This window comes from Centropristis striata, chromosome 5 (genome assembly GCF_030273125.1).
Source record: "Centropristis striata isolate RG_2023a ecotype Rhode Island chromosome 5, C.striata_1.0, whole genome shotgun sequence".
Taxonomy (NCBI): domain Eukaryota; kingdom Metazoa; phylum Chordata; class Actinopteri; order Perciformes; family Serranidae; genus Centropristis; species Centropristis striata.
Window position 1 is genome coordinate 1,472,202 of NC_081521.1, and position 14,285 is coordinate 1,486,486.

A 14,285-nucleotide genomic window follows, 5' to 3' on the forward strand; every position below is an offset into this window, starting at 1 on the left:
ACTTAATTTTACCATCAATCACATTTCTGTATTGGTTTTCTCCTGGTTGCTCAGGTTTCTATGGATCCCGTAGAGGGACATGGTGAAACTAAAATAAAACTTTGGTTTCCCGTGAGCACAAGAAACATTTCTGGGAAACCAAAGTTTTATTTTATTTTCACCATGTCTCTCTATGGGCTCCGTAGGTTTCTCCCATAAATATATAGATTTTAGACTTATTGGACACTCTAAATTGCCCCAGAAGATATTCAAATTTAGTTAAAACTTAAATTTAACATGCAACACATTTCTATATGGGGTTTCTCCCGGTCGCTCTGGTTTTCCCCATAATTTAACATATCCACTTTGGGATTTTGCATATAATTTAAAAAATGCAGTAATTCCCTCTTTTTTAAATTAATGCATTATTAAATAGATTTTACAGAGACAGCTTAGACCTTAATAACTAATAGCAGAGTGGCGCAGTGGAAGCGTGCTGGGCCCAGAACCCAGAGGTCGATGGACCGAAACCATCCTCTGCTGAGTCGACACTGGGCAGTCTGATGAAACTTTTTGGTACAAAACATGCTTAAAATCCCATTATGTTGTTTTATGTATTGTTGTTGACGTGTCCACAAATAATTTGTTTCACATATAAGTATATACAGATACATTACATATAAGTATAGGTCTACATATTTTGGGCGTCCCGGTGGCACACCTGGTAGAGAGCACTATTGGCACATTCACACTGTACTGCTACAGAGCTAACTGTTAGCCTATTAGCACATACACACTGTACTGCTACAGAGCTAACTGTTAGCCTATTAGCACATACACACTGTACTGCTACAGAGCTAACTGTTAGCCTATTAGCACATACACACTGTACAGCTACAGAGCTAACTGTTAGCCTGTTAGCACATGCACACTGTACTGCTACAGAGCTAACTGTTAGCCTGTTAGCACATACACACTGTACTGCTACAGAGCTAACTGTAGCTAACTGCTCTTACCAGCCCATGCGACTCGTTAAGAAGAGTAAGAACGAGTCTCCAATAACACCAGAAAGGGTGTTGTAAGGGTTTTTGAGGAGTTTTTCCCTGTTAAAGGGGTTTTTGAGGAGTTTTTCCCTGTTAAAGGAGTTTTTCCCTGTTAAAAGGTTTTTGAGGAGTTTTTCCCTGTTGTAAGGGTTTTTGAGGAGTTTTTCCCTGTTAAAGGGGTTTTTGAGGAGTTTTCCCTGTTAAAAGGGTTTTGAAGAGTTTTTCCCTGTTAAAAGGGTTTTTGAGGAGTTTTTCCCTGTTAAAAGGGTTTTTTTTAGGAGTTTTTCCCTGTTCAAGGGGTTTTTGAGGAGTTTTTCCCTGTTCAAAGGGTTTTTGAGGAGTTTTTCCTGGCCATTGTGAGGGTCTAAGGACAGAGGGAGTCGTACCATGTACAGTCTGTGAAGCCCTTTGAGGCAAATCAGTCATTTGTGATTTTGGGCTATATGAATAAAATTAACTTGACTTGACTTGATTCTCATTCTGATCCATCCCAGTATAATATAATATAAATATATAAATGTGTATAAAAGGCTGGTCCTACCTGAGAGCTGGAAGTGCCTTAAGCTGCATTCTACCATCAATTGCAGCAGGGAGCGCTGAGTCTGGCTGCAGAAACATTTCTGTCCATTCATTTCAATGCAAAATGAGAAAACTTCTCACTTGATTTATTAGCTCAGAAATGTTTTTCAGGACAACACTATGGTCTCAATCACTAGTAAAGCAGCATAGCAGAAAGCAGAAGGTCCCTTTAATTACTTTTTTGTAATTTTGTGTCTTTTTTAAATAATTTTGTGTCTTTTTAAAATAATTTTGTGCCTTCTTTAAATAATTCTGTGTCTTTTTTGGTAATTCTGTTTCTTATTTTGGTAATTTTGTGTCTTTTTTTGTAATTTTGTGTCTTTTTTTGTAATTTTGTGTCTTTTTTAAATAATTTTGTGTCTTTTTTGGTAATTCTGTGTCTTGTTGGGTAATTTTGTGTCTTTTTTGGTAATTCTGTGTCTTGTTGGGTAATTTTGTGTCTTTTTTGGCAATTTTGTGTCTTTAAATAATTTTGTGTCTTTTTTGGTAATTCTGTGTCTTTTTTGGTAATTTTGTGTGTTTTTGGGTAATTTTGCGTTTTTTTTGGTAATTTTGTGTCTTTTTGGGTAATTTTGTGTCATTTTAAAATAATTTTGTGTCTTTTTTGGTAATTCTGTGTCTTTTTGGTAATTTTGTGTCTTTTTTGGTAATTTTGTGTCTTTTTTTGGTAACTGTGTCTTTTTGGGTCATTTTGTGTCATTTTAAAAGAATTTTGTGTCATTTTTAAATAATTTTGTGTCTTTTTTGGTAATTCTGTGTCTTTTTTGGTAATTTTGTGTCTGTTTGGGTAATTTCGTGTCTTTTTGGGTAATTTCGTGTCTTTTTTAAATAATTTTGTGTCCTTTTTAGTAATTCTGTGTCTTTTTGGGTAATTTCGTGTCTTTTTTAAATAATTTTGTGTCCTTTTTAGTAATTCTGTGTCTTTTTGGGTAATTTTGTGTCTTTTTTTTCCACCAACTAGACTTAATTAATGCAGATCACTGATCAATAATCCATTATTCCACTGATTCTTCTTCCTCGTGATTTATTTTCTCACTGGGAAGTTTAAGGTCAATCATTATCTGATTCCCAGTAGAACTGGACGAACTGGTTCCACAAGATGATCAACAGGTTTCACTGCACTATAAACACACACACACACACACACCCAGTGTGTCACCATGACACTGTACTTTGGTTTTCACACTGAAAGAGGAAATCCCTGCCTGAGACTGAAGTCCGTCAACCACACGTTTCAACAAGTGAACTTCCTCATACGTGCACTTGCTGCTCCGCTGTCACTCATCACAGTCGCTTGTTGTGTTCGCTGCCTGAAAACGCTGAAAGAGGAAACTAAAGACACGTTTTTATTGGTCGACGAGAGATTAAAATCACAGTTATGACAAAACTGTAACATTAGATCTGGATCCAGTGGATAAAATCTGACATTCCTTCCATCTGACCTGCAAAGAGACATGGACAAGACGTCACAGCCAGCAGCACAGGTGGTGAGTTCACTGACATTAACCCTTTCATTAACCCTTTCATTCACCCTTTCATTCACCCTTTCATTCACCCTTTCATTAACCGTGCTCGCTGTGTGGGGAGTTCAAGGCGGATTCACCTGATTTAACAGACTCTTTTTAATCTCTAAAGAAGTCAGAGATTCTGACGTCTGAGCAAACCAATAAATGAGCACATGGACAGTATGCACGACATAAAAACAGCTGTTTAAAAGTATTTTAAATAGCTGTAAGTATAGTCGTAATCTGACTCAGAAGACTCATTTTACATGTGATTGATTCATTGATATCAGCGTGTGAAAAGCATCATAACTGCAGGTGTGAGTGAGTGGCAGTTATGATAACATTAAACATCAGAGACACAAACATTTCCTGTTGTATCACATGACAGAAATAGAGGTTGAACCACTTTTACTTCCTGTGGTTAGAGTTACACTAACCTAAAGTCAAAGTCAAAGTCAAATGTATTTATATAGCGCATTTACAGACGGCTGAGTGCTTCACATAAAAGTGCAAAAAGTGCAATAAAATACAGAAATGACTAAGGTAAAAAGAAATTGTAGGCAAGAGAAAAGAGGTGGTTTTTAAGTGAGATTTAAAAACATTTTAGCGCTGCAGGGATGTGGAGGGGGGGCTGCTCCAGAGTCTGGGGGCTGCTACTGAGAAGTACGTTTTCATGTTGAGTCTATAGGGGGGAACATGTGTGTGTGAATTATTTTTACTTGAGGGTAATCAGGTCTAAAGCAAATGTACCAATAAAATACACAGTGGTGGAAGAAGTTTTCAGGTCCTTTACTGCAGTAAAAGTACTAATACACACTGTGAAATGACTCCACTACAGTAAAAGTACTAATACACACTGTGAAATGACTCCACTACAGTAAAAGTACTGCATTCAAAACTTACTGAAGTAAAAGTACTAAAGTATCAGCATCAAAATGTACTTAAAGTATCAAAAGTAAAAGTACTCGATATGCAGAATGAACCCACTCAGATTGTTTATATATTCTAAATATACATACATTTTTTAAATGTTGTCGCTTTTTTGGTAATTGTAAATCTTTTTTGTAATTTTATCTTTTTTTAATTTAAATTTTGTCATTTTTTGTGTGTATTTTTTTGGTAATTTTAATTCTTTTTTGTATTTCTTTTTCTTTTTTTGAAAATTGAGTGGGTTTTTGCCTGTAATTTTGTGTCTTTTTACATATTTTTTTAAAAAACTTTTATGGGTTTTTTAAAGGTAATTTTTTTTACCTCGTCTTTGGTAATTATTAGTAAATTTTGGTTTTACTGCAGTAAAAGTACTAATACACACTGTGAAATGACTCCACTACAGTAAAAGTACTAATACACACTGTGAAATGACTCCACTACAGTAAAAGTACTAATACACACTGTGAAATGACTCCACTACAGTAAAAGTACTAATACACACTGTGAAATGACTCCACTACAGTAAAAGTACTAATACACACTGTGAAATGACTCCACTACAGTAAAAGTACTAATACACACTGTGAAATGACTCCACTACAGTAAAAGTACTAATACACACGGTGAAATGACTCCACTACAGTAAAAGTACTAATACACACGGTGAAATGACTCCACTACAGTAAAAGTACTAATACACACTGTGAAATGACTCCACTGCAGTAAAAGTACTAATACACACTGTGAAATGACTCCACTGCAGTAAAAGTACTAATACACACTGTGAAATGACTCCACTACAGTAAAAGTACTAATACACACTGTGAAATGACTCCACTACAGTAAAAGTACTAATACACACTGTGAAATGACTCCACTACAGTAAAAGTCCTGCATTCAAAACTTACTGAAGTAAAAGTACAAAAGCATAAGCATCAAAATGTACTTTAAGTATCAAAAGTAAAAGTACTCGTTATGCAGAATGAACCACTCAGATTGTTTTAAATATTCTAAATATACATACATTTTTTAAATGTTGTCGCTTTTTTGGTAATTGTAAATCTTTTTTGTAATGTTATCTTATTTTATTTCAATTTTGTCATTTTTTATGTATTTTTTTGGTAATTTTGTCTCTTTTTTGGTCATTTTAATTCTTTTTTGTATTTTTTTTTTCAATATTAAGTGGGTTTTTGCCTGTAATTTTGCTAAATGTAGTGGAGTAAAAAGTTCAATATTTACCTCTAAATGTAGTGAAGTACAAGTATAAAGTTACATAAAATGGAAATACTCAAGTAAAGTACAAGTACCTCAAAATTGTTCTTAAGTCCAGTACTTGAATTGATGTATTTAGTTACTTTCCACCACTGATCATAAAGTTGGAATAAAAAGAAATGATTGTGACAATATGATTTATTCTTGACAGATAACGTGTTTATCTTCTCAAAACTTTATTAAACAATCTCTTCCAAACATATCACAATGAAAATGAAACAACAGTTAACAGGATTGTGTCTGAAAACAAAAGTATTCCAACTTCATGCGACTGTGTATTTATAACGTTAATTATCAGCTATTAAACCTCTGAAGTCCAGGAGATTTTGGTTCAAATGTGTCAACTTCCTCTGCATTAATTTCTGGCGATTTTTCATTTTATTTTAATTAACAAAGTATAAAGCTGCCAGGAAAAATCCCAAAATACAAACACAAGACACAGCTTTCTATGGAAATGTACCATTTTCTTTTTCTTTTTTACCATTTATACACACAAAAACAGCAGAAAAAATAATAAATAATAAAACTATAAAACAGTCTATTTGCACGTAAATTAAAAAATACTAATAGTTTTCATTGTAGCAAGAAAATTCACATTTTAAAAATGTTCTAGAAACATAAATGTGACACTGTGAAAGCTCCTATGATTGAACTTTAACTGGCTTTCTCAGCTTGTCTACATATCAGATATAAATAAAGTTATTACTGTAAATAAAACGTGTGTATATTCAATAGATAGATGGACTCCAGAGGGTTAATCAACCTGTCTCAGCTCAAAGTTCATATCATTCTAAATGATGCATTCAGTGTTTACACCATATTTTGACTGTATGAGCAACATAACCAGGTGAATAAAAGGAGAAGAGTGTTATAGAATCATCAGGGCGTTTATTAACACAGAGCTGTTTATTTCCTGCTGATCTAACAGATAGACAGGCTGCAGACTCAAGTGTGATCTTTTACATGTTACAACTAGAACACTAGAACTCGTCATGTTGTTCTTCAAGATGCACACACGAGAACATTTTTTAAACATTTATAGACTTTAGACCAGATATTTTGTGGCCCCCACCTTGATATGAAAGTTTAATGTGAGTTTTAGTGAATGTCTCTTTACTGTGTTGTGTGTGGAAGGTCCCTGTGTGTCTTTTTAAAATAATTTTGTGTCTTCTTTAAATAATTTTGTGTCTTTTTTGATAATTCTGTGTCTTTTTTTTGTCATTTTGTGTCTTTTTTAAAATAATTTTGTGTCTTTTTGTGTCACATAAAGTTACCTGTGTGTGTGTGTGTGTGTGTGTGTGTGTGTGTGTGTGTGTAGCGAAAATCGCATAAAGTTACCTGTGTGTGCGTGTATGAAGCATGTGTTTGCCTGTGTGAGGAGTGTGCGCACTTTAGTGCATGTGTGTGTGTGTATCTGTAACTGTAATCACATCAAAGATCAAAGCAATCAACAGAAATAACTGCAGCTGTTAATGTTCTGAAAGAGTGACAGCAGCCAGAGGTGGACAGACTCAAATTTCTGGCTTCGAACAGAAAGCATTTTTGGCAAAACCATAATACCTATCATTGATCCGACTTCACTTTGAGCGTCCCGAGTTCTTCCTGAACGTCTACATATGTTTTTTTTAAGAAAAATGAAAAAATAGCTTTGTTAGAGCGATCTAAAAAAACTGTTACATCTTCCTTTTTTCCGAAATCTTCCTGCGTTTTTAATATGGGAGCCAATGAGGCTGTTGGTGGTGTTGGTGGATCATCTGTGCGTCCTACGCCCAAACTATAACTCTGACAGCTTTACCAGAGGATTGTGAGGGAGAAGACTAATTTTCCTACATTTCTATGTATAAATTATTTCTGTAGAGTGGAATTTGCGGCCTGGAGCGCAGTTTTCAAATTTATTTTTTGACAGTTTTTTCTCTCCCTCTACACTCTGGCGATGACATCACACACTGTGACACGAACATTCCGTGCAATACACACCCATTATAATCTCAGAATTTCTCCCAAAATGATCATGGTCATTGAACAGGGATTGATAAAAAACTATATGACCTATAGAAACATGGATTAATACACCGATACACAAGACTTGTGTCTACTGTTTAAATTTCAAATGGAGTCTCTAGGTGAAATTATGCCGGAGAAGTAGACGTTTAAAAATCTCCAATGATTGTTCTTTTTTGCTCATTTTTTGTCGGCCGTCCCATTCATTTCAATGCTAAATTTTGGGCAGTTTTTCGCGACTTATTGCCCCGAGGCCCTAAATATGGTTATTGTAAAGTGTCACCAAAATAACTAATTATGACAAACCCTAGTAAGGGCAGCATTTATATAGAAAGAGAGAGAAAAACAATTTTAACTATATCGATATATGTAATACGGTCTAATTCCATATCACATTTAAAAATATATTTTTTCTATTGATATATCGCCCTGACCTACTACATTTGTGCTTTTGGAAGATATAATGCAGGTCCTGAAACAGCATAAAATATAATGCTCCTATGTTATTGAGCTGAAGAGATAAGATCAACAAACACACAGCAGATTCAGTCATAAAGTGTCTTGTATTGTGTACTCATGGTGTGTTAGCGTCTGTTCTCTGAATGAATGATAAACCAGAGGAAGAAGCAGCGTCCACACCTCTAAACACCTCTAAACACACAGTCACAGGCCCAAAATAACAGCATGTTGTTGGTCTGCAGCTATTTGAGAGAGCGAGAGACAGCAGAGCGGTTTGCTTTGATTTTCTCTTGTAACCGTGTAGTTATTATTAGTTAAACCACATCGTTACTCTGGTAGTATAACCTCATGTGTGTGTCTGTGTGTGTGTGTGTTATATGCAGGGTTTCCCCCAGAAAACATGCTCAGCCTGCTGGTCTGTTAGAAGTTGACAGGAATTTTGAAATTATGACTATTATGTGTTATTATAAGCCAGGGGTCTCAAACTCAAATTACCTGGGGGAGGCAGTATCAAAATTACAGAAAAAAGACAAAATTACAAAAAAAAAGACACAAAGTGACCGAAAAAGAGACAAGATGACCAAAAAAGACACAAAATGACCAAAAAAGTCACAAAATGACTAAAAAAAGACACAGAATGACTAAAAAAAGAGACAAAATGACCAAAAAAGAGACAAGATGACCAGAAAAGACACAAAATGACCAAAAAAGTCACAAAATTACTAAAAAAAAGACACAAAATGAACAAAAAAATACACAAAATAACAAAAAAAGAGACAAAATTACCAAAAAAGAGACAAAATGACCAAAAAATACACAAAATGACCAAAAAAAGACACAAAATGACCAAAAAATAGAACACCATTTTGGATTAACCCTCTGGAGTCCATCTACTTATTGAAAATACATGTTTTATTTACAGTAATAACTTTATTTATATCTGATATGTAGACAAGCTGAGAAAGCCAGTTAAAGTTCAATCATAGGAGCTTTCACAGTGTCACATTTATGTTTCTAGAACATTTTTAAAATGGGAATTTTCTTTCTACAATGAAAACTATTATTAGTTTTAATTTACATGCAAATAGACTGTTTTCTAGTTTTATTATTTATATTTTTTCTTCTGTTCCATAGAAAGCTGTGTCTTTTGTTTGTATTTTGGGTTCCTGGCAGCTTTATACTTTGTTAATTAAAATAAAATGATAAATCTGACTGATAGCTAGTTTGTGTGTATAAAAAGGAGCCATGCATGTGATGTAAGGACAGACTGGAAGATGCTGAACACAGACACACATTAATGCAGGAAGTTGACACATTTTGCTCGCAGAAGTACAATTAGCTACAAGTTGTTTCTGCACAGAAACGAAACCAAAACCTGAACTGACGAACCACAGTGGAGTGAAAAAGGGAAGCGAACTGCTTTTGTTCCCATTATTCTCTTGAGAAAAAACTCTTTTTTTTAAGATTTAATATTTAATGGAACTGTGAGAAACTTTCAGGAACAAAGACGTTGCATCAACGTGCTGCTGGATGGAGAAACTTTAGGTTGTAGCTCCAACATGTGACTCTTCTTTTATATTTAAATCTGTCTGCAGATTAACACATGGCACTTTACCGTGTTGTGTGTGGAAGGTCCCTTTAATTACTTTTCTTGGTCATTTTGTGTCTTTTTAAAATAATTTTGTGTCTCTTTCGGTAATTTTGTGTCTTTTTAAAACAATTTTGTGTCTTATTTGGTAATTCTGGGTCTTTTTTTATAATTTTGTGTCTTTTTTGGTAATTTTGTATCTTTTTTTAGTAATTTTGTGTCTTTTTAAAATTATTTTGTGTCTTTTTTGGTAATTCTGTTTCTTTTTTGTAATTTTGTGTCTTTTTTGGTAATTCTGTGTATTTTTTTGTAATTTTGTGTCTTTTTAAAATTATTTTGTGTCTTTTTTGGTAATTCTGTTTTTTTTTTTGGTAATTTTGTGACTTATTTTAGTAATTTTGTGTCAATTTTTCTTTATAATTTTGTGTCTTTTTTTGGTAATTCTGTGTCTTTTTAAAATAATTTTGTGTCTTTTTAAAATAATTTTATGTCTTTTTTAATAATTGTGTGTCTTTTTTGGTAATTCTGTGTATTTTTTGGTCATTTTGTGTCTTTTTTTAAAGTAATTTATTGTTTTTTCAGTCATTTTGTGTCTTTTTTAATTTTGTGTCTTTTTTAATAATTTTGTGTGTTTTTTAAATAATTTTGTGTCTATTTTTAATAATTTTGTGTGTTTTTTAAATAATTTTGTGTCTATTTTTAGTAATTTTGTGTCTTGTTTTGGTCTTGGGTTTGATTAACCCATAAGAACCCACGGTGGCAACCATGCAACAGACACTGTAAATCTTCTAGAGCAGGGATGGGCAGCTTAATGCTGCAGGGCCTCAGTTTATCATGTCCACTACCACAGGGCCACATATAGGAGCATCACTAACCAGATATGATGAAACTGACATTTAAATATGTTTACAGTGCAGCAACTTAACATATTTCATGCTCTAATGCATGTTTAACAGTATAAATAGGAATACAAAAGGTTTGAAGCAAATAAAAAATAACCACTTACTGTGATTTATTTTTTTATCAGTGCAAGAAAAGCAGACCAACATTAATACAAGAAGTCATATTGTGCATTTTTACACTGCACTTTTAAGATTTCATGCTCAAATGCATGAAATCTTGAAGTGATTTTCTGTCCTTTTATAGTCTGGTGTCAGGAATGTGGTGCAAAAATGTCAAAGCTGTTTCCTTTGGAAAAGTCTGCAAAATAGTGTTTCAATATGGCCTCCTGGAGGTCATGTGACAGATTAAAGCATTGCTATTGGTTCCCTTTACTCTTCCCTCTTTATTAAAGTATCGCATCACTCAAAAACATGACTTGTAGAAATGTGACAGGTTAAAAATGGGGGCAACACCGTACCATAGATCAGTGGTTCCCAACCTTTTTCTTGAGGGACCCACATTTTTACCATTGTAAACTTTGGCGACCCCTCACTGTTTTATGGGACAGTGGTACAGTCTTACATGTGTTAGCCACCTGCGGTCCACATAGTATCTCAGCCATTTTAATGCAAGCAGGATTAATCAGTGTTTCCTCAATGTTGTGTGGCTTTTTGGCTTGCGCTATTAGTAGAGAGCAACCGTTGCTGCTTCTGGTCGCTTCCAGCTTCATTAAAACTGTCCAGAATGTTTTGGGGCCTGTTTGTGACAACGAGTTCCATTTTTCTGAGGAAAAACTCTTTGGGTTTACCCACCGTCTGAGGATGTTTAGCTGTCTGGTGTCGCTTCAGCTTGCAGGGTTTCAAACTTTAATTTGCCAGTTTCTCACTGCAAAAGATGCATTCGGCTCTAATTTTGTCTGTTGCTTCTATGAAGCCGAACTCAATCTAACTTTCATGGTTCCCTCTCTTTTTCTTTTTGAGATATTCAGCATCTCGTCTCCCTGACACATTTTTCCATTAGCTCTGTGTTTCTGTTGCTAGGTGAGGTTACCGCTAGGTGAGGTTACCGCTAGGTGAGGTTACCACTAGGTGAGGTTACCTCTAGGTGAGGTTACCGCTAGGTGAGGTTACCACTAGGTGAGGTTACCACTAGGTGAGGTTACCACTAGGTGAGGTTACCTCTAGGTGAGGTTACCTCTAGGTGAGGTTACCGCTAGGTGAGGTTACCACTAGGTGAGGTTACCACTAGGTGAGGTTACCTCTAGGTGAGGTTATCTCTAGGTGAGGTTACCGCTAGGTGAGGTTACCGCTAGGTGAGGTTACCTCTAGGTGAGGTTACCGCTAGGTGAGGTTACCGCTAGGTGAGGTTACCGCTAGGTGAGGTTACCTCTAGGTGAGGTTACCGCTAGGTGAGGTTACCGCTAGGTGAGGTTACCGCTAGGTGAGGTTACCTCTAGGTGAGGTTACCGCTAGGTGAGGTTACCGCTAGGTGAGGTTACCTCTAGGTGAGGTTACCTCTAGGTGAGGTTACCTCTAAGTGAGGTTACCGCTAGGTGAGGTTACCGCTAGGTGAGGTTACCTCTAGGTGAGGTTACCGCTAGGTGAGGTTACCGCTAGGTGAGGTTACCTCTAGGTGAGGTTACCGCTAGGTGAGGTTACCTCTAGGTGAGGTTACCGCTAGGTGAGGTTACCTCTAGGTGAGGTTACCTCTAGGTGAGGTCACCGCTAGGTGAGGTTACCTCTAGGTGAGGTTACCTGTGTATATTGCAGGAGGGATGTTACACATGTCCTTATTCTCTCCATATAGCCTTTATTTTTAAACTTTTCTATAGTGATTTTTCTATTTAAATAAATGAATAAACGTTTAATGTAGCCCTTATTTAGTTGTTTTTGTCCCACTAATGAATTAAATGCTGACTCATCTATATTTAACACGTTAGACTTATTACATCCCTTAAAATCAAGAGGGCTTCAAGACCCCCCGTGGATCTTTGATGCCCCCCTAGGGGGTCGGGCCCCCCCTGTTGGGAATCACTGCCATAGAGGGTTTAACTCTGACAGACTCACTAGATGAACTAGCATCATTTACTTTTAGTAAGTTTTGTTTTAAATGTGAATTTGTTGTTCCAGAGCTCGGAGCAGCAGCAGCAGCTGTCTCCAAACACCAGAAGGAGCTTCAGCTTCTCATCGTTCCGTATTAAAAGTAAGACAATGGATCACACAGTTCATATTCACACTGATGGAGAATGTCTTGATTTAATAAATACATGCTTTAATCCATTGATAACTCATCATTATATTGATGTGAATCTCCACAGAAAGGAGCAACAGTAATGAAGAGGGAGGATTCTCCCGCCGCAGAGGGCTGCTGTCTTTCTCTTCAGTACGGGAAACATCCAGGAAAGGTCAATATATAATATAAATAATATAAATAATATTACTGATAACACCACAGATCACTGATGGAGACACACAACACACAACGCTTCATGCAGAACAATTCACAAAAGTCTTCTTAACACTTTGGCTATTATGTCTGATAAAAAATCTGTTAAAAATCTTCACCATGTCATGTTGGTATCAGTTTTTCCAGCGTTACCTCACCTGTATGTCCTGATAATTAACTTTTAACTTTGACTTACTGGATCAAAATGTTGAACCCAAAAGAAACAAAGGAAAACATAAAATCTGATCTTGAAAATTATGTTTTTTTTTAATGATATTCGGCCAAGTAAAACTGGAGATAATGTCAAATATATTTAGTATAAAATATAGAACTAGAGATTATCCTCATTCTACCTGTGTTCATATTTGCAACATTTAACCCTTTATCAGACAAAGAACTATATTTGGTAACTTCAGGTAATATTTCAAGAAAAAAGTTGCAAATTTACTAGATTTTCAATTTTGTCAAAGTAGAGCTAATTTGAGTTAAAAATCTACTAGATTAAAGTGGCAAATCTACAAGAAAAAAAGTCGCAGATTTAAGAGATTTAAAGTGGCAAATCTGCGCCAAAAAATTCACAGATTTACGAGAAAAAAGTAGGAAAAAGCTACTTTTTTCTCCCAGATTCACCACTTTAAATCTCATAAATCTGCGCATTTTTTTCTCGTTGATTTGCCACTTTAATCTCGTACATTTTTTTCTCAAAATATTTTCGTGTGTTTTTTTTTTACACATTCTGGCAGTATGTAATATCCTCCAAAATTCTCTAGGGTTGAAATTTGGAATTTGCAAGTATTTCAATGAGTGTCCTATTAAGGGTTAAAGTGGTGAATCTGGGAGAAAAAAAGTTCTTTTTTCCCACTTTTTTCTCGTAAATCTGCGACTTTTTTTGCGCAGATTTGCCACTTTAATCTAGTAAATTTGCAACTTTTTTCTTGAAATATTACCTGAAGTTACCAAATATAGTTCTTTGTCTGATAAAGGGTTAAATGTTGCAAATATAACATATAACAGGTAAAATGAGGATAATCTCTAGTTCTATATTTTATACTAAATATATTTGACATTATCTCCAGTTTTACTTGGCTGAATATCATAAAAAAAAAATCTGTCATGTAGTTTAAAGCCAGAACTTTATTTTGAAGCTGATGGAGAAACTCAATGTTGCTTCATTTTTATGTCTTCACGTCATGAAGAAGTGATGTGCAAGAAAATTCTTAAGAGAAAAACAAGACGTTCCTAAGAATGTTCTGAAATGTTATTCAACATTTTTTTCTTAAGAATTGTCGTATGTCTGAGGAACTTCCTGGTTTTCTCACTTTCTTAGATTTTTAACTTAAGATCATTTACCAGAAAATCAATTATGGGCCTAGAGATCCTTTATTGTCTGATTAAGACCTGATCAGAGAGTTTAAGAGGATCCATTCTGTCTCTCAGAGCTCTTTTGGTGGATTTTGCTCTCCAGCTGCCACCCAAAGAACTTCCATGTAAAAGTAATAATAATAAGGACGTGGTTTCACTAACTTGGCCTCCTAATGAGTTTATAATGAGTAATTAATTAACCCTCCGGAGCTCTTTGACTTCTTCATGACGTCACGAGGT

The 14,285-nt window shown here is 35.1% G+C and overlaps 1 protein-coding gene across 2 annotated transcripts in view; it reads left to right on the plus strand.

Annotated features, from left to right (window-relative positions):
• The first annotated feature begins 2,874 nt into the window (after positions 1-2,874).
• Positions 2,875-14,285, plus strand: part of LOC131972330 (DENN domain-containing protein 2D-like) — a 46,179-nt gene continuing 34,768 nt past the window's right edge. For both annotated transcript variants that reach the window (XM_059334146.1, XM_059334147.1), the window contains exons 1-3: positions 2,875-3,088; positions 12,368-12,440; positions 12,556-12,642. In XM_059334146.1, the coding sequence (XP_059190129.1) occupies positions 3,056-3,088; positions 12,368-12,440; positions 12,556-12,642 (193 nt within the window). In that variant the 5' untranslated portion in view covers positions 2,875-3,055. The remainder of the gene's footprint in view (positions 3,089-12,367; positions 12,441-12,555; positions 12,643-14,285) is intronic.